General features: G+C 51.7%; 2 protein-coding genes across 2 annotated transcripts in view; one reads left to right on the top strand and one right to left on the bottom strand.

The window, feature by feature from the left end:
* Positions 1–592: 592 nt before the first annotated feature.
* Positions 593–6,414, top strand: Hsd11b2 (hydroxysteroid 11-beta dehydrogenase 2). Its single transcript, XM_050143838.1, has 5 exons — positions 593–978; positions 4,023–4,235; positions 4,350–4,535; positions 4,647–4,784; positions 4,923–6,414. The coding sequence occupies exons 1-5, from the start codon at positions 714–716 to the stop codon at positions 5,324–5,326; spliced, it is 1,206 nt and encodes a 401-aa protein (XP_049999795.1). The 5' UTR covers positions 593–713; the 3' UTR covers positions 5,327–6,414.
* A 456-nt stretch (positions 6,415–6,870) lies between these two features.
* The window catches only part of Atp6v0d1 (ATPase H+ transporting V0 subunit d1), a 41,546-nt gene continuing 27,936 nt past the window's right edge, over positions 6,871–20,480 (bottom strand). Inside the window, exons 3-8 of the mRNA XM_050143839.1 lie at positions 13,122–13,300; positions 11,743–11,822; positions 8,032–8,109; positions 7,730–7,906; positions 7,559–7,636; positions 6,871–7,470 (exon numbers count right to left, since the gene is read on the bottom strand). Of these exons, the coding sequence (XP_049999796.1) occupies positions 7,309–7,470; positions 7,559–7,636; positions 7,730–7,906; positions 8,032–8,109; positions 11,743–11,822; positions 13,122–13,300 (754 nt within the window). The 3' untranslated portion in view covers positions 6,871–7,308. The remainder of the gene's footprint in view (positions 7,471–7,558; positions 7,637–7,729; positions 7,907–8,031; positions 8,110–11,742; positions 11,823–13,121; positions 13,301–20,480) is intronic.

Here is a 20,480-nt window from a genome sequence, read left to right as displayed (position 1 = left end):
CTCAGACAAGAGTGCACATTTGGGTGTGTGCACCAGAGACCCAAGGCTATGGCACCGCGGGTGTGGCTGGGAGCTGACTCTGGCTTGTTCCACGCAGTGTTCTGGATCATGGCAGCCACAGCGATATCAATGTGGAATACTTGAACGAAAGTTGATGTTGGTGTGTGTGTGTGTGTGTGTGTGTGTGTGTGTCCGTGCGTGCGTGAGTGTGTGTGTATGTGTGTGTGTAGTTAGGTGTTCTGAGGAAGCGTGAGCAGAGTGTGCACACCTGAGCGCAGAGGCTCAGAGCCCTTGGCGTGCCAGTAGGCGCGCAGGAGTGAATGAGATGCAGGGAACAGGGTTGGGCAGACTGGCCCTTTCCCTGGAGAAGCCGGCGTCTGACGGCTCCGCCTCGTGCAACAACTTGGGACTTTGTTCCGGCTTCTTCGAAAGCGGATCTAGCCGAGGGGGCGGGGGCGGGGGGGCACCTGCCTGGCGTGGGGTGCCGAGATAGAAGTGCAGAAAAGCCCACCCCAGCCCCGCCTTCGCCCCGCCCCCACCCCGCCCCCGGGGGCGCTTTATAAGCTGGGTCCGAGGGCCCGCAAAGAAAGCGAATATCCCTCCTACCCCAGGCCGTCGTTTCTACACTCCGTGTTCTGGCCCTGAGTCCCTCTCCGCGCTCCCCAACCCGGCCCCCGCCCCGCCCCAGCCCGGCCCGGCCCGGCCCCGCAGTCATGGAGCGCTGGCCTTGGCCGTCGGGCGGCGCCTGGCTGCTAGTGGCCGCCCGCGCGCTGCTACAGCTGCTGCGCGCAGACCTGCGTCTGGGCCGCCCGTTGTTGGCGGCGCTGGCGCTGCTGGCCGCGCTGGACTGGCTGTGCCAGCGCCTGTTGCCCCCGCCGGCGGCACTCGTGGTGCTAGCTGCTGCTGGCTGGATCGCGTTGTCCCGCCTGGCGCGCCCTCCTCTCCTGCCCGTGGCCACTCGCGCGGTGCTCATCACCGGTGAGTGCGCAGAGCGCAGGGACTCCAGGCTGGAGGGCGGGACCGTACACCTAGAGGGATTCCCTTGGGCTCCATCAAGGCGGACTCCGCAGCTCAGAATTGAGAGTCTTCACTCTGAGATGCAAGAGAGTGCGCCAAGTAGGAAGCTCCGGGCACCTCACCAAGTCCGGGTTAACTACCTGCGACCGCGGGGAGAGTAGGAGGGAAAGTTAGGTAGGGAGTGGGCAGGTGCTCAAAGAAAACGAGTGACCGAGGAGAGGAGAGACAGAGTTTATGCAGTGCTGGTCCCTAAGAGACCAGGTGTGGAGCAGAGGACAGTACTCTAAGGGACAGAAGACCCGAGAACGGAGAATGCCATCCCTTGAACTCTGCCTGGCGTCCCCACATCAGTGGAACACACTGTCGGCTGTTCTCTAGAGACAGAGCGCTCAGACGCGAGTTCTGCTCCTCCTGACCTCCATTGGCTGGAATTCTTGGAGCTCTGAACCGCCTGAGGTCACAGCAGCTGGATAATAGCTGCTGCTTAGATCCAGTTACCCACTGCCAAAACTGCAGCCGTCTGCACCTAGCACTTCATCCTGCCTAGTCCTGGGTGCCCGGGAAAGAGGCTTTGGAGGGCTAGACTCAGGTGTCTCTGGTGCCTGGCTGAGCTCTCTTTGTCTGGAGCAGGGAATAAATCTGTCATCAGAGGGAGGGAAGGGGAAGGGGGGCTGCAGACCCAGCAGGAAATGGGGAGGGGGAGGAAGGCCAGGGGGCATTGGTCCATTGCATGGGAGGAGGGGCAGCCTTATTTCTTCCCCAACCACCATGGCGGTTCAGAGATCTTGGTCCTTTATGGGTGGTCTGTATGATCGGATGGGACTGGGAGAATTTAGGAGGAAATCCTTGAACTGGACCTTGGAGGACATTGGGTGGAGACAGGTGGAATATGAAAGATGTCTTGGATCACAAAAAGGGTGTGGGACAAAGACTTAAGACAGGAATATGCATAGGATTTGGGAAGGGGAATAGTCCGTAACCAGCCTGGCTGTGGTGGATGTGAAATTTCCTTGGGAGGAGACCTGAACCTGAACATCAGGTGAGAAACAGACTGTAGTAAGGTAGACGAGGGTGGTACAGACGGCCTTCAGCAGAGGAAGAGGGAAGAGACTTCCAGGGTGAGTGGGAAGCCTCAGGGAACCCCAGAGACAGGAGGCTGAGGAAGGAAAGCTACCAAACCCTCTTGGAACGCAGCGGGGACTAGGTTATAGGATCCCTTCCTGTTCTCTCACCTGAGCTATTTCACCAGGTCCTAGGCCATTTCAGGTTCTACTGGCCGGGCGAGGCAGTCTTTCCTAAGACCTCACTTAGGTCTTCAGTTCTGCAGTCAGTTCTAGTCCTGAGCTCCAGCAAGAGGTGAGAAGCGGGATGCTTTCTGTGACCTGGGCTCCCTTCATCTCTTCTGAGCTCAGCGTTTGGGAGTGAGGACTGCCCAGCCTACTACTGTGTAAGACCGAAAGTTGGCGGCTAGCTTCCTGATGCCTGCAAATTCTGGGGTTTTCCCAGTCACCACCAAGCAGCAAGGCACTTAAGTGACCGGGTCCTGGCCACCCTGCCAAGTACACCGAGCCTTCTGCCTGCAGAGCTGTCTCTCATTCCTCCCTGAGAATGCCCAAGAGCTGTTTGTCAAATCCACTCCACAGATCAGCCATGGAGTCAAGCTTGGACTGTTTGGTGTGGAAGGAACCTTGTGTGCATGCATGTGTATATCTTTGTGCGGATGGGTGACGGGTCAAGCTCATGTGTGAACATCCAGGCAGGTTAGGAATCTCAGCATGTGAGCAAGAGGGTAAGATGTGGGGGTGACTGTTGGGACCCCAGAGCTAAAGCTCTGACAGGCTTTAGTGGAGTGCTAACTGCTCCAGAAAGGAGCAGAGGCAAGTGTGTGTATCTGTGCACACGCAGTCCCCTCCCCCAGTCAGATTTGCCTGAGAAGGACCCCTCAACACAGGCTGGCAGGCCCCAGCCACACAAAGCCCAGTTTGCAGCCCCCTGCCCAGCTTTGTTCTCCTCTCAGCATAGGGGGCGGGGCTGAGACAAGGAGGGGTGCTGTTTGTCCAGGAGTGGGGAAGCTGAGCTGCAAAGCAGCTTTTCTGCACAGCAGGACCTCGGGGCTGGCGGGCTCCACAGCACCTCCTCCTTCACTGGCCCTCCTCCTCCTCTCACTGGCCACCCACAGAGCTAGGATCAGAATGGAAACCATCAAGGAAGCAAGGGCTTATCAGTACCAGGGACCCCCACACTGGGGCCTTGCCTGGTGGTTCTTATCTCTGCATACCAAGGACAAGAAAAACGAAGCCTCCAAGAGTGGTAGCCGACCTCAGGTCACACTTGGTGGTGTGGGAAGGGATTCCAGTGCAGGTCTGTTTTCTTCACTTACCGTGCATGCTTCCTGTCCTGAGAAGGAAGTGCTCTGGGGTTCAGCAAACATATATGGTCAAAGTCAGTGATTGGAATTCCAAGGGCAGATTTCAAGGGGAAGTTGGGAATGGAGCTCCAATTTGAGCCTGGAACAATAATAGGGGACTGATAATAATAATAATCGAGGCTGATAGGAGTGCTCAGGTTGAACAGGGCCAGGATGATGTCATCAGAGAGCTGTGGCTTTATTCTAAGGCCCACAGGATCCTGAGGAAGCAAAGGCCTCTGGGAATTAGCTGCAGCAGAGTGATACTGTCTTTTTTTTTTTTTTTTTTAATATCCCTCTGGCTTAGGCAGTAAATTCAGGAGACAAGATGGGACCAGCTTAGGTCTCTGTTTCTTCTATAAAGTAAAGTTTATCAGTCACACTTGAGGGATTAGCTGTAGGGAATCAGGGAGGCAACAGCTGTCACAAAATTGTTGATGTTCAGGGCTCAGTCAAGAGGACAAACTTATAACACCTTTATTTGTAAGGAAGGAGGGTTGAATGTTCAGGAGCCTAGATTCCACCCGGACACTGGTGATCCTTTGCTTGTCTTGGGCTGGGCCATTGTGAAGATCATTGACTATCTTATTCTGGTTAGGTTGTGACACTGGTTTTGGCAAGGAGGCAGCTAAGAAACTGGATGCCATGGGCTTCATGGTGCTGGCCACTGTGTTGGACTTGAATGGCCCTGGTGCCCTAGAACTGCGTGCCTGCTGTTCCCCTCGCTTAAAGCTGCTGAAGCTGGACCTGACCAAGCCAGAGGACATCAGTCGTGTGCTGGAACTCACCAAGTCTCACACCACAGGCACTGGTTAGCAGAAGTGGCTCCATTGGGGCTGGGCATGGCTGGGTGAGTGTGAGGGAGGCAGGGACTACATGTTTGCTGGGCTGCCCTGAAGCTTCCCTCCTGCTTTTGTGCCCTCAGGCTTGTGGGGTCTGGTTAACAATGCTGGCCTCAACAGTGTAGTGGCTGATGTGGAGCTGTCTCCTGTGGCAACATTCCGAAACTGCATGGAGGTGAACTTCTTTGGTGCACTTGAGCTGACCAAGGGCCTCCTGCCACTCCTGCGTCACTCAAGGGGACGGATTGTGACTGTTGGCAGCCCAGCAGGTAAGTGCCCTTCCGCTCTGAGGCACAGTAGTAAAGGAGCTGCTATCAGGTGAAAAGCGGTTTGGGGAACCCCTGGCCAAGGCTGAGCAGCCTCTTCCTCATTCTATCTAGGAGACATGCCGTACCCCTGTCTGGCAGCCTATGGCACCTCCAAGGCGGCTGTGGCACTGCTTATGGACACATTTGGCTGTGAACTGCTTCCTTGGGGTATCAAGGTCAGCATTATCCAGCCTGGCTGCTTCAAGACAGGTGAGGGTCAGGTTTGGGGTGGGACATGCGCGTGGTCTGAGGATCTCGTGTGGCTTGGGATATAGGCACAGTTCACTTTAAATAGGAGCCTCCGGCTCCTCCAGCTGCTGTCTTCTGACCTTGCGGTCCCTCCTTCAGAGGCAGTGACCAATGTGAACCTCTGGGAGAAGCGCAAGCAACTGCTGCTGGCCAGCCTGCCTGGAGAGCTGCTGCAGGCCTATGGTGAAGACTACATCGAGCACTTGCATAGGCAGTTCCTGCATTCGCTCAACATGGCGGTGTCTGACCTCAGCCCGGTTGTAGATGCCATCATCGATGCACTGCTGGCAGCTCAGCCACGCCGCCGCTATTACCCAGGCCGTGGCCTGATGATCATGTATTTCATCCACCACTACCTGCCAGAGGGCCTGCGGCGCCGCTTCCTGCAGAATTTCTTCATCAATCACTGTCTGCCCCGAGCACTGAGGCCTGGCCAACCTGGCCCTGCTCCTGCTCAGGACCCACCCCAGGACCCAAACCCTTCCTTAGCGGCAGCTCGGTGAGCCACAGATGGCCTAAGTGCTCCAGCAGGAAAGGCTCCATGAGCCCTTGGCCCTCTTTCCTAGCCATTATAAACCCCTCAACCTTGCCCCAGAACAGCAGTTTTTAAACTGTGGGTCTGACCCCTTTGACAAATTTCTATCTCCAAGAATATTTACATTATGGTTCATAACAGTAGCAAAATAACAGTTATGAAGTAGCAACAAAAATAATCTTATGGGTGGAAGTCACCATCTCATGAGGAACTGTATTAAAGAGTTGCAGCATTAGGAAGGTTGATAACCGCCGCCCTAGAATTTGTGTTAAGAAAAGCCCAGACTCCACTGCTGATGCCTAGTCTAGGCCTGGGAAGCTGAAGCTTGCTAGTGAGCCTCTGAACCTCTCTACTGCTTCATGAACCCACACAGACCCTACCGGGCACAATGTTCCATACTGCAGCTTTGGGGAACCCAGCTGGATGGAGAGTTTGCAAGATTATCTGTAGCCTTTGATAGGATGCACAGACCATTTCTCTGCAAACCTCCTCAGGATTCTCTTGGCACCAATGCCTCAGTGCTACAAGTTCAGAGTAAATCCCAAATGTCTCTTTGTTGAAATAAGAGCGGCGGGGCTGCGTCCCCGGCACCCGGCCGCCCGCATGGCTAGCTTATGCCCAGAAATAATTACACGGAAACTGTATTCTTTCAAACACTGCCTGGCCCGGCTAGTTCTAGTTTCTTATTGGCTAGCTCTTACATATTGTTCTAACCCATTTCTAATATTCTGTGTAGCCCACGAGCTGGCTTACCAGGGAGGATCTTAACCTGTGTCTGTCTGGAGCGGGAGCATCATGGCGACTACTCTCAGCTTCTTTTTCCCAGCATTCTCTTCTGTCTACTCCGCCTACCTAATTTTCTGTCCTATGAGGGCCGAGGCAGTTTCTTTATTATTACAAGACCCACCTCCATCATCTCTTGACTGGCTCAAGAATTAGGTCCCCAACTACTTGCTCCCAAGCCATAGGGAAGCTGTATATTGTACTTGCCTGGCCATTGGCATTTAAAATAAAGACACATTTTTATTTCTCCTAGAATGGAGATCAGTGTTTGAAGGAGTGGCTGCCTGGTTGCCTTGGTGAGAGGGTGTGATTATGTGGCAAAGACTGGGAACTGCCTGGGAGAACCTGGGACCAGCAGGGGACCTGACTAGGTCTCCTAGGCACTCTGTGGTCCATATCCCTCTTCTACGACCAAAGGCAAACAAACCACTTATCCTGATATCTGGCTTTCTGCATAGTGAGATGAAGGTAATGGCCAATTTGGGGAGTTACAGGGCTTGGTGAGGCAGTTAGGGAGCCTCTAGTAACCCCAGAGTAAAGATACACTCCTCTCTCACAAGCCCCACCTCAGCCTATCTCTGCCTGAGTTCCCAGCGGGAAGAGCCTCCTCCAGGGACTCCCCTGACACTTTGGCTGCTGACTGCAGGAAGGGTTCAATCAGGGTGCAGTGATGAAGAAAGTCGGGAGGCAAGGAAAGGTTCTAGGATTTAAAAGAGGCAGCAGAAAGGAGACTTTTTAAAGAGAGGACTTTATTGTCTCAGAGGGGCAGAGCTGAAGGAGAGGGTTACAAAGCTACTTCCCCCACACCCCAAAGACACACACTCTTTAATCTTTCCAAGGGCTATTGCTCTGGGAATGAGCCACAGAAGGACAGGGAGGCTCACACTGCCAGGGCTTCTCAGGTCAGGGAGGGACATGAAAGTGACACAAGTTCCTTAGATATGTCAGTGGCTGTAAACGTAGGGCTGGGGGCTCTTTGTCCATTCTTCATCAGGGGAGAGGTCTCTAATCCCTTTTAGGCCTAAGAGCAGTCCCAGAGGGGATCATGGGAACTGAGCAATCCCAGGACAACGTGCTATACCTCACCAGGTCAGACAAGTGAGCCATGGGCTTCACCACAGCACACAAAGACACACACAGTGCATCTGGGAACCTTGGGTTAGAATGCTAGAAGATGGGGATATAGTTGTCGATCTTGGCGCGATGGCGCTGGGCGATGCACTCAGCAATCCACACAATGTTGCGACATTCCTGTTCCTTAAGCTTCACAAAGGCATAAAAGACACCAAAGTGGAACTGATTCAGGAAGGCCAACTTGTTCAGCTTCACCTGTAGATAGATGCAGGTGTGATGACAGGTGGCTGTGGCCAGCAGTATAAGCCCTAAGTCACAACCCTCCCCAGGGCCCTGTGCTCACCTCATGTTCAAAGAATCGGTCTTCCAGGGTTTTGTCTCCAGGATTGCTACCTGCACCCTCAAAAAGCAGTTTGTATTCCTGGTCAGGAAAAGGGAAGAAGCAGGTATGAGTGTTCCTGGGTGCTGGGGGTGCCAACATGGTCACCTAAATCTTGTCAGCAAGGGCACTCACCGGGTAGTAATCAGCTACATTCTTGACCTGTTCATAGTCATCAGCCCGAGCCAGCTGAGCCAAGCCCTCAGGGTAGAGTCGGCCACAGTGTGGAAAAAGCTTGGCACGGTCCTCCTTGGATAGCTCTGTCCCGAAAGAGTTGATGGTGATGATGAAGGCGCGGCGGTCTGCTTCAAACTGCAGGGCCAGTGCATATGTGAGGCGAGAGGGAAGATGAGGGAGACCATAGCCAGACCATGGCAGAGCTCCCCTTGGCAAGGATCAGTGGGAACAAAAGGCAGAGAAGTAGGGCAGGTACTCACCTCTAGGATAGGACACATGGCATCAGCTGTGGTCCCACCCAACAGAGTGCAGAACTTGTAGAAGGACTCCAGGTAGGCCTGCAGAGAGAACTGTGTTTGTTTAGAGCAAGGAGAGCAATGCTGGGGGACTTGTTAGGAACCTAGTCAGAGGCTGAAGAAATGGTTTAGTGGTTACAAGCACTGACTGCTCTTCCAGAGGACCCAGGTTCAATTCCCAGCAACCATATGGTGGCTCAAAACTACATTTCCAGGGGACCTGACACCCTTACATAGGTATATACACAAGCAAGACACCAGTGCACATTAAAAAAAAAACAAAAACATCCACAAACATAAAGAAAAAAGAAAAAGAAACCTAGTCAGTTTACTTTCCTCCCTCTAAGCCTTCTATGGTCAGGATGGGTCAGCTCATTCTATGACAATTTCCCTGCACCAAAGCATCCACTAATTTCAACCGCTAACCACTCAGCCATCAGTAGCTTGCTGACTTCTATCTAGGTTGACAAAACAGTTTCTGGCCCACTGTCTAATTCAGGTACGTTTCCACCCCTTTCTTTTGGACAACCAAGCTTGGGGGGACTCTGTCTTCTTCCTGCTGCTCTGGCTTCCTTTTCTCTTAGTCTCCTGAAACCTCCTCTTCCCCAGACTCAGAAAACCCGGTATCCAAGGGCTAGTAAGGGAAAGTTATCCTCAGAATTCACAATTGGTCTGAACTGAATCCATAAACCCACCTTGCAGAACACTATTCCTCCCACCCCCAGGCAGCCCCTTGGCATCAACAGCAGGAACCAAATTATCAGGTCAGTTCCTGCTGAAGGATGGTTATCGCCTATGTGAACATAGGCCTCACAGTCAATAATTAGGTACATGGGCTGCCTGCGGAAACAAGTACTTTTTGTCCAGGCAAATTGAATCCGCTGAGAATAAGGAAAGGACAGGTCAGCCCCAGACACAAAGTCTTTCCCGATTCTCATTCATAAGGTCACACAAGTTTCTTTCCAATACCTTCCCACCCCTACCCCCCATGATCTTGCAGACCCCAAGGGTAACAATTTTGCATGAAACTTCACTCAGACACCACCTAAGGTCCCATACATAGCATGGTCACAGAGACTCTGGATCTGTATACTAAGGACGGTTGGGGTGGGTGGGCTTGCAAGGTATGAAAAACTTTCCATATTCAGGTGTGCCTTCCAAGCTGGCTTGGACCCACAGACCTGCCATTCCAAGAGAGACGGGCCCCACAGACACAGTGACACTATGCAAGATGAGCTCAATGAGAATCTGCAGGTGACCACAGAGCTCACAGGAAACAGAAAGCTAGTATAAGTCAGTAGTAAGAAAAATCCTGGAGGCCAGGAGGTGGTGGTGGCACATGCCTTTAATCCCAGCACTTGGGAGGCAGAGGCAGGCAGATCTTTGAGACCAGCCTGGTTTACAAAGCAGATGTCAGGACACCTAGAGCTATTGCACAGAGAAATCCTGTCTCACAAAAAAAAAAAAAAAAAAAAAAAAAAAAGAAAAGAAAAGACAGGGAGGAAGGAAGAAAGAATAGAATCCAGCACAGAGGATCTCAGAGAATCCAATGGTTCCCAGCACCAAGGCTTGGTGGTACTTCTCAGTCCCTCCAGGAGTTAGTCCTCTATAGTCCCCCTTATGGCCAGCCAAGCTGGTTATGCTGGACTCTTAGGATCTCCTGGAGCCTGTATCCCTAGAGGAGCCTGCAGTTCCTTCCTATCTGTAAGGAAAACCACTAGCCAGATTTTAGGTTCCATGCCCTGTTGCCTAACCTGTTTGCTGAGCCCCAAAGAAACTGACCCTATGGTTAAGGTATACACTTTCATCCAGAGGCTATAGCAGCAAAGAAACTGGCAAGACCCAGGTACCAAGGTCACCTCCCCAGCCCCACCCTGTACCCTGGAGTCTGCCAGCCCATGGTTCTGCACCAGCTGCCTACAGTTTACCTGTCAGACATCTGAGGGTCCACCTAATCTCCCATCTGGGGCCACTGGGCTGGGACATTCATTGCCTGACAGGCAGGCAGTTCTGGCATGGGGTTCATAAGTGTTGGGTTGGTGTTTATGAGCTGGTTCCTGGGCAGTCCTTGCCAGTGACTCCAGCTAAAACCAGTCAGGCCCAGTGAGGGTGTGGGTAAGGCTAGTCCTCATCCTGTCTGGGGCAGGGAATTTGTCAATGAGCCAGGTGAGTGGGAGGGACAGTATAAAACTTTGTATGTATATGTGTGTGTGCATACACATGTGTGTGTCTGCATGGACCCCGTACCTCTACTCTGCCTTCCACCCTGCAGTCACAGATAGAGGCTTTCTAAGAATACTTTGCTCTGTTTGAAGACTTTAGGCTCACAGTCTAACATTCATCTTTTTTCACATTTAACTACTTTGTGTGCATGCACATGCGAAGGTCAGAAGACAATAGTGGGTACCAGTTCTTTCCTTCCATCATGTGGTTCCCGGGAATTAAACTCAGGCTGTCCAGCTTGGCAGTAAACATCCTCATTTCCTGAGCCATCTTGACAAACCAAACTTCAAACTTACCTTTTTTATTATTGTTGTAGTTTATTTGTTCTATCACAGGGTCTTACTATATAGCCCTGGCTGTCCTGAAACTTAATACATAGACTCAAACTCAAAGAGAGCTGCCTGCCTCTGTCTTCTGAGTACTAGATCTGAAGGCATGTGTTACTATGCCTGGCTTACCTTTTTTTTCTTGAGACAGGCTCTTACTATGGAGATCTGGTTGACCTGGAACTCACAACATACTCAAGCTAATCTTGAACTCAGCAAAAATTCTCCTGCTTGGTATTTCTGAGCATTTTGAGGTATGCACCACCACTCCCAGATCAAACTTTTGATCTGCCATTCAAGGCCCTGGATGACTTGGCTCAGTGCCTGTCTCTTCATTTGGATCTCCTCCCCATTAACCATGTAAAACCTATTCTTTCACAGTAAACGCCTTGCCATCTGGCCTAGCCCATGCTCCTCCTTGCTTATTTTTTATGTGCCACCCCTCTGCCTACACTATTATAACTTCCATCATCTACCACCAGATCCTTGCTGTATGTTGACCCAGGCTCCACAGAAAGACCAGAAGATCCGATAGCTACTTCTTAATCTTTTCCATGACTGTGTGAACCCAAGAATCCCAAGCCCACTCTCTAACCCCAGAGGCTAGCCAGTCTATGCCACAGCCTACTGGGAAGCAAAAGGCAAGTAGAAGCTGAAGATAGTAAGATATAAGGTATTGGCTCAGGGTCTGGGAACCTGAAAAGGTCATAACGAACTGGCTGTGCCTGGCTGGATTCCTCCCCCCACATAACTAAGCATACAATACTGTCTTTACCTAAATGCCTGTCCTGGCTGTTGAAAGCTCATGTGGTATAGATCTGAGGGCTATGGCCTGGGTTGTAGCCCATGACCCTCCTGGATGCTACAGGAGTGGCTGTCTAGAAGCCAGGTCTGTCAGGATAAGTGAGGGAGCACTAGCCACTCCTTACTGATGTTATCTGAGCCCGCTGCAGATACCACAGAACAGATAACCTGTTCCATGCAACCTTGCAACCATCACAGAAGCCTGAGGTCTCCAGGACAGGAGCCTGGTGCACATGAATCCTGGCCCAGCATCTCACATAAATCACCCCCTATCAGGCCCACAGACAAGTCACCCCCCCCCCATGCTTCTAAAGAACACTACCTTGTAAAGCGTATTGCGGATTATCTCGATGTTCATCTCATCAAGGTCCTGCTCTGAGATGCAATCCTGGAAAAAAGCCGCTGGGGAGGGAAGACAAGGATGTGAAGAGTGGGTAAGCAGCCTAAGTGAGAGGGCCCACGTCACAAGGCCCATTAGGCTAGGTATTGGGGACCCCCAATACAGCATGGGATACTGCCTTGGAAGCAGTAGAAGCAATTCTCGGGGCCATGTGCACTGACCTGAGCTTTTCCTGCCTCCTTGCTCCTAAAATTGATTTATAAAGGAGGCGGCCAGCCATAACATGATCTAATCGCTGCTGGGGCAGACCCAAGTTTAGACCATGCCAAAGACAGGCTTGCATAAGAGGCCATGACATTCTTTTTCTCCAGGGGCAGCTATGGATTTGGGGGCTGAAATTCACTGCACTGTATACCCTCTGAGGGCCTAATGCCCACATATGGGAGGCTAGCCTCCTTCTTTAAGTAATAATGAGCTCAGTAGCTAAGCATGGACTAGTCCCACTGCAGAACTAAGAGGAGAGGCTAGGGAAGGATCAAGAAATCTTGCTCCCAAGGAGGGCCTGAAGACTTACCTGATGTCTCTCCTTTAAAGATGAAGAAACTTCAGAAGCCACAAACAGCCCAGAACTAGCTCAGAGTTACTGGGAGAATCAGAGGCAAACTAGGTGAGCAGGTATGGCTGGTGCTTTTCAGCCTAGAACCTTCTGATTCAGCTCTGGTGGCTTCCGGGAATAGTTCCCCAGGGTTTAGACTCTGCCTGGAAGAGCACTAGCTAGTTGTGATCCTCATGCCTTCTCTCAGCATTCTAGGCAGATGGGAGCCAACACTAGTGAGGCGGGGCTAGCAGGAATTATCCTGACTCCCCTCCCTTCCTTGGCCTTTGATATGGACCCTGTATCCTCCCAGACAGTCTGACCCTAGGACTTGCTCAGTAGAGTCAAATAAAGCTATTTGCTTCTCTTTTTCACCTCATAAGGAGCCAGTCATAGTACCCCCTGCTCAGGGCCACAGTCTGCTAGATCTCTCAGGACCCCAAGGTACACAAGCCCCTCACTCTTCTCCATAAGTTCATTCAGCCTTCCTCTGAATTCTAAAAACCTGGACTATTTCCAAAGTTAGATAGTCTAAGTCTGGCCTGTGGGTTGCCTGTCTGGCCTAGAAAAAGCAATGGGAAAGGAGAAGAAATGGGATGGGAAACAATGAGAATGGGAAGCTGAGGGAAGGGCAAGGTCGGCAGCAACAGGCAGACTCTCACTTTCTGCTTTGGGGCTGCCCCACCTCCTTTAATCCACAAAACCCACACCGAGGCTCTAATGCTAAGACCACTGTCCAGCTGCTGTTTCCACCACAGTGGCTCACCCAGGGGCGTGTCCACCAGAATGGCATTGTAGAGCTCTGCAGGTGTCTGTGCGATGTTCACGGCCTCCATCTGCTCAAAGCTGCCTAGTGGGTGGCACTTGGGCACAAGTTCAGCGATTGAACGCTGGTGCAATGTGCCTGTGATGAGCAGGATCACGTTGTCAATCATGTAGCTATAACTGGGAGAAGCAGACAACAACAGGGCAGACTATTAGGGTAGAAGGCCTGGCCCAATACCCTTGCCCACACAACGCATGGGTCAGCACCTCCTCAGGTTAAGTGCTGGCTCATGAATGCTATGACAGGATCCTGAGGCACTGTCCTTCGGTACCTCTCCACTCAGATTCCTGTCACCACGGCCACCACTACCTCCCTTCCCCCAATAACAGAAACACAGAGTAAATGCAGCCTCTCCTTTGAAAGGATGCTGGATTCATGCTTCACAAATGATGGGAACACAAGTCACTCTCCTACAGTGTGACAAGTAGGACACAGGAACCGTAGGCACATGCAGGTGAGGTACACACCCCATCCCAGGGGTAGGTGTGGTCAGGAGCTTGACAGATAAAAGGACTTGGAGATAAAAGTGTGTTCTTGGAAAGAGAGAACAATATACAGAGGCCTAGAGGGACACACAGAGTACTGTCAAGACTGGCACAGCTGCTGGGAAGGCAGCACTATCAGCAAAGGGCTGCCTGGAGACTGAGCCCGGGCCAGGCAGAGGGTGTCAACTTCATCTCAAGCACTAAGGCTGTAAGTGGGCTGAAAACAGGATAGCATTATATAGTTAAGGCTACGCTGGCTCCTTTGATTTGGGGGGAACAAAGGAGGGAGGGGAAAGGCTAAGGAATGGGCTAGGGAGAGGCTTCTCCAAGAAAGGCCAGAGAAGAGTTATAGAGGCCCCATTTAGAATAAAGGACTGGGTCAAGGAGACTGCACAGCTCCACTTTGAAGACAGAAAAGTACATTCCTCCTTAGAGCCAGATGCCAGTTTAAGCAATTGCTCAGGAGGGCCTGCAAGAGACTCAGAGGCTAGTCTGACTCGAGTTAGGCTTAGTCTCTTTAGGCATGCCCTGCAAGAAAACAACTCTGTCTACCATGGGCAGCAGAGGGAGCTGTGGAGCTGGGGAGGGTGGGGCTGCCTAGTTAAGACTTGGCAAGGAAGAACCAAGACAACTTGTCTCCAGCTGAAAACACAGCCACAGAAGAGCTGGGGCACAGAGTTTTGTGTAATCACCTATGGGGAGGGGGACAGCATAAAAAAGAGGAGAGGACCCCAGCTACAGTCAGGCTGCAGTAGTCCCAGGTATGACCCATGCTGTTATAAATAGTAAACTCAAAGTATAAAGGAGCTGGATTAGGCTCCAGGAGAATGTCCTTAAAGGCCAGGTCAGGCCAAGACAGGATAAGGACTAAAATGGATGCTACTGTGAACTGTGCCCTGAGCACAGGTCTTGTTCTTTTTCTAGGTGGGCTACAGTCCATCCCTGTGACAAATCTTGAGTACCTAGTGCTGAGACTGTTTTGGAAAGGCCTTGGTAGCCCAGTACCAAGGGAATAAAGGGGAAAGGTGGGTGATCCAGAGCCCACACCTCGGCTTAGAGAACCAGCCACTGGGGCATTCCTATAAGGCCCTCAAGGAAGGTGTAAGAAAATGTGCCAGCTCCTGTCCCAGCCCAACCCATACTCTGTGCCTGTGCAGCTCCCACCCAGTTTAATGTCATTACAACCTCTGGTCTCCTGGGCTGGGGCTAGGCAGTGGCCCTCTTTCCATACTCAATCTGTCTGGGTCATTACAGGATATACACTAAGAAGAGACAGTCCCCCCCTAAAAAAAAACCAACGGCCTCAGGCAAGGCCCATCTGGAGTTGCAGGCCAAGAGGCCCATATGGCCAGCCTCCCATCCCTGACTCCACAGAACTGGCAGAGTGGGGGGACAGCAGAGAGAGTGGGCCTGCCAGAGCTTTTTGTGCTTTGGCCTCAAATTGTATCTTCTCCACTCTAGAAATCTCCTGCCACTGACATCTTTGTATCTCATATCCCAGGACACACATACCACCCCTCATTGTTTAACCTGCACCCAATACAGCCCCCCTAAAATCTATGCACCTCCAGAGACAGCCACAAAGACCCCACCCCAGAGCTTAAGAATGCCCCTTTTCCTCTTAGACCTTTGGAAATGTTGAAGAACAGCACATCTCTTGAACCTACATTATTCAAGTGACCCGTGGCTTTAGCAGCGTGGCAGATGAAACCCAGAGTGGGCTATTACCAGGCCTATCTCAGCATCAGGCTCTAGCCCCACAGCCACCGTCCACACACAGCTACCTATCGCTAGTGCCTTATACTCTAGTTCTAAACTCCCCACCTCTATCTTCTCAGAGCGACCCCACAACCCAGTTTCCTCATTCTAAACTTACCCTCTTGTGCCCACAACCCAGGGTCTCCTCTATCTGTTTAGACCAGGGGCAAGGCTGGAATAAGAGCCCAAAGGTGTCTGAGTATTTCTGAAGGTCCTGGCCCAGCCTCAGAAGAAAACCCTGTGGATCCTGTAGGGAGATGTTGCCACCTGACTTCACTGTGCTAGCCTTGCCTTCCAGTGAGTGGAAGACGCCAGCTGTGCTTCCCATTCCTGCTCTGACAGAGTCTGCAGAAGCCAGCAGTGGCTCTCCCCTCCTTTCTAGTTCCCCAAGACTCTCTTTCCTACAAGCTTTACTTGAGCACAGAGGGAAATGTTGGGCCAAGTAAGGGCCACTCAAATCATAGCACTCAGTCCCTTCTATTCCTCCTTCTACTCAAGCCAGGCCAGCCTCTATCCTGTGCCAGGCTGAGCACTTCCCTCCCCCTGGGCCAACTGTAAGGTTGTTGCACTGGAGGCCCCTATTTCCCTTCTTGCACAGTAAGGCTCAGGATTCTCTTTCCTGAGAGATGGAAGACAGGACAGGCCTGACAGAGATAAGATCCAGTCATACACCTTCTTACCTTCAGCAAGCAGAGAACCTCCCCTCTCTGCTTAGTGCTTCAGCAGTTGCCTCCCTGCCCCCAGAGAGCTGCTCTGCCATGTCTCCCCTCATTTGGCCTCAAAAGAGAGAATAAAGTTCCAGCTGGTCAGCATCTCCCTCCAGAGGAAGACAGCTGGGGAGTGGATGGCCCGCTGCCCGCCAGGCCAAAGAGGCCCTTTTGGGGTGGGGGTAGGGCAGCCTATAATCCTCTGCCCTGAGGCCCTCCCTTGCTTGCCCTGTGCCTCCAAATAGCTTGAGCTGGGAGAAGTCTCAGGCTGGAGTTTAGGAAGCTACTTCCTTCAAAGAAGCCTTTAGAGTCCCTAGCCGACCCTGTCCCTCCTCTGTGCCCTTTGGTGCCACCTGCTGGAGCACCCTGGTTTTCCAGCACTTGGGCTGGGAAGCTGTGTGTAACCAGGTGCTTCTGCCAGCTTCTCCACCTGCAGCTGCCAAGGGTCCTCATTTGTTGCTAGTGATAGTATCTGTATTCAGTTTCCATCTAGGTCCCGAGGAGCCTCACCCAAGCTTGAAAATGGATAGGGGTTTCTGCTATGGCCTCAGCGCCTCACCTCTTAAGCCTCAAGTTGCCCTTTGCAACCAGAACGAATGAGATGCGGTCCACAGAAGAGACAGTGGTCTCTGACCTCCTCCAAGGCCCACTTGGATTATCCCATCCGATTTGAACCTTTGGGGCCCTGAAGAACCCCTCACAGTGGTGCTTTTCCCCAAGCCAGAAGAACGGGGTCAGTACTGGCTCTCTCTTTCCATGTTAGGCAAAGACAAAGGAACAGAACCCAGAGCAGCCCCTAGAGCCTTAGTCAGCAGAGAGCTGTAGTCCACTCGCACACTCAGCTTACTGGGAACAGTCAGGATAACAAGGCCTGGGAGAGCCCCATGACTGCTCTATGACCAAGCATGTCCTAAGAGGATAAGAGATGCTTTGGCCTATTGGACACTTGAGGCCATTGTCCTAGGACAAAGCTTCCTTCCAGTTGTCCACTTTAGCTGATGGCAATTCTCCCAGATGGTATAGGTTAACCACAGTTCCTGCCAGTGGGCATGTAGGCTACAGGCAGGTGTTATCCACTGGGGATGGCTCCTGCTAGAGGTTTACTTGTTTAAAAACAAGGACATTTAGGGTCCACTTGAAGATGTTCCAGAGACCAAGCTTACTCTCCTAAAAGCAAGTTTCTCAACTTTTCTTCCAGGGCTGACTGTTCTATGGGAAAACATCATGGAATAGGCCAAATAAAGACCTTCTCCAAGGTAAAAACAAAGCAAAAACAAAAAACAAAAACTGAATACAAGTTCTATCCCAAGTGTCACAGCCAGTTAATGGCTAGCCCTGGCAAGAGCCCTTGGTATGATGGCTAAACACGTCACCACTATAAAACTGAGCGGGGCCTCAAGACCAGAGTGAACAGACTCTTCACTATACCAGACGACCACCTCTGTCACTGTCTGTTCTCTCAGCACCACTGTCCCTCTGAGCCCTCGGAGCTTTCTCCTGGCACTGGCTCTGGACTCAGCTAGAGTCCTTCAGTCTAGATTCCCACCCTAGTTCTTCCCTCAAACACCTTTCTCCTCAGCCAAGTAGTCTTCCTTGCGGGGAACCAGTCATGAGTCCCCAGCATAGAGCCTAAAGGAAAGCTCCATTCATCTCTTTCCAAAATTCTATTCACACCTGACTAATCTGCTAGGGCAATGGAAGAGAAAGAGCAGCTGAGAAAATAGGAGTTAAGTTAGTCAAATATGAGAAAAGAAACTGCTGGGGGCTGGACACTATCAAAGGCCAATCCTGGAGACCTTGGCCACATTAAAGGCCTTGATGTGGCGGGACTTAATTTCTAGGAAATGACTGCAGGCTTGAGTGCTAGGAGAGGTGAGGGAAAAGATGAGGAATGTGAAAATGCAGGCGGCACGAAATGAGCTTTTAAGGGTGGTTAACAATGCTAAGGTTCAGGTATATAGTGCTAGAAGCACATGGAGGAATCTGAAAGGGAAGGTGGCAACACAGAAGGAAAGAGGAGGGGTCACTCAGGGTCCAGGAAGGGGTAAGGGAATTCTGAATGCTGGTAGATGGATCTCGGGGAAAGGAGGGTAGAATGGACTTAGGGGGTGGGATGTAGATGCAGTGTTGGAAGGTGTACTGGCTACTGATTACACTGTAGAGGAGTAGGTGGGCCATCTGCCCAAAGATGAGGAAGCTGGAGGCAAGAGAGGAATGATGTTTAGGATGGGGAGGGGTCAACGTACTCTTGGTGGGAGTTGCAGGGTGCTGACTGGGAACAGCAAAAAGGTTACTGGGCAGAAACAAGCCAAGGCTAGCTGAGTAGGTAAGCATGTATGTCTGTTAGTAGGAATGACACTCCCCACACCCCACCAAATAGCTGGCTTCCCCAGCTTTGCTCCCAGCAGTGGAGGTGGAGGGAGGATAGCTCCAGGCTAGAGGCTCTGGGATTCCTCCAGGGCTGGGGGGCTGCCAGTCGGGTGGGACCCTAAGTCGGGCAGCCAAGAGAGTTGCAGATGTTGGCAGAAGATAGCTCAAATGATAGACCAGGGAACCTCAGCTAGGGAGGTGGAGAAATGAAGACAGAGGGGTAGCAGGGAAAGAAGCAAAGCCCGGTGTCCTGCTGAATCCAGGACCCATGCCCTGTAAGGAACCTGAAAGCTGTGGGTGGAGGGTGGTGGCCTGACTCAGCGATTTCAGAAGTGTAGTAGTTCCAGGTGGTGACAGAGCAGTCATCAGTGAGGGGTGGCTGATGTGGAGAGCAGAGGAGCAGGCACTGGGGATGAAGGGGTCATGGACAAGCAGCCACAAGCTCAGACTAGCCAGCACGTGGCTGCAGAGCTGTTCCTGAGTGGGGGTAGATGGAAGGCTATAAGCCACAACCGCCCATGAATGGAAGAGGCACGGAAGTGGTGGATTCTGGATTCAGACAGCTTGCCACAAGATAGTACTTGGCTGCTTTAAGCACACTTGGTGCTTGGAGCCAACCTCCAGCAAAGAGTTGGCGGCTGCTCTGTCTCAGTCACACTCAGAGCCCTCTCCAGTTTCATAGCCTGGCAGGCTGACACCAAAACAGGCCAGGGTAGATGCACAGGCAGGTGGGTAAGCTGGCAGCAATAGGGATAACATCTACTCTCTGACCACTGGCATGGGGTCAAGCTTCCTCCAGCCAGCCTAGCTGGCAAGACCAGAACATTCACCAGGAAGCTGAAAGAGCCTTGTGCAAACAAGTTGAAGGTGAAGGCTGAACTCTGGCAATAAATTCAGTTTCCTGGTATGTCCTTGGCTCTGGCCTTGGGGCAAGGGATACAGGCCCAGGCTAGGAGTTAGGTGACAGATGGTAGAGTGATGTGTCACACACACACACACACACACACACACACACACACACACACACACACACACACAGAGTGGCAGCATATGATCTACTCCATTTCCCTGTCCCACTAGGTGCATCTTAGCATACCTTGACAGGAGAAAGGTGGTTTCAGCATGAGCCCAGCTAGGACTCCCCAGGAAAAAGGCTTGTTTTCCAGCTTATGAGAGTTCTCTGCAACTTTCAGGTGCCCCTTTTACCTGAGGATGGAGCCCTCTGCCTAAATACCCATTTGAGTAGATGGATTCTGCAACTGGCTGCTCTTGGCTAAGAGGGGGAGTCAGGCTAGGCAGCCAGCATATAACCCTCTCTCTGAAGAAACAAGTGGAGTAATGTGCCTGGTCCCAAGCAAGAGGGCAGGGAATGGGGAAACCAAGAAACGCAGAAGATTATGGAGATACATTTCCTAACAACATACACTGCACAGCACACTCAGAGGCTGGCCATTGATCATACTTCAGCTCACCTCTTGCATGAAGCCGCCATCTGGGCTAGAGTCATTTGTCTGCCAGGATCTGGCTTACCCTCCTAGGTCATTCCTTCAAAGGCAATCTTTCTACTTTTCAGAGTCCTGGGTGCACAGGACTAGTCCAAGTAGCTTCTTCAAGTCCTGAAGTCCAGGTTCTTCTCTGTTTAGCTTCTCTAAAAGCTTGGTATAGGCAGAATGCCACCCAAGGGTCCCACATTGAAGAAGCGTGGTGCAACCAAGGGTTATTATAAACATGGGGTCTAACCACTTTAGCTCTTGTGAAGGAGAGCAAGGAATTCAGTCTCTTCCAACTCAAACCCATCCCTGTCTTTCTGACCTGTCAAAGTAGATAGAGAACAGGCCTCAGCCTAAGTAGAGGCTGAAGGACTGTATGGCCCATCCCAGGCTCTTCAGAGTTCTGTCTACACCTGGACCTTTAACTCTAGCATGAGGGAGCAGGAGAAAACCTGTTTGATGTGGATGCTATAGATTAAGTGAGTAGAG

The sequence above is a fragment of the Alexandromys fortis genome, unplaced genomic scaffold (genome assembly GCF_014885135.2).
Source record: "Alexandromys fortis isolate MF-2015 unplaced genomic scaffold, M_Fortis_MF-2015_v1.1 scaffold_1, whole genome shotgun sequence".
NCBI lineage: Eukaryota > Metazoa > Chordata > Mammalia > Rodentia > Cricetidae > Alexandromys > Alexandromys fortis.
The sequence above is the reverse complement of the archived record's forward strand: the minus strand, read 5'-3'. Positions and strand labels throughout refer to the sequence as shown.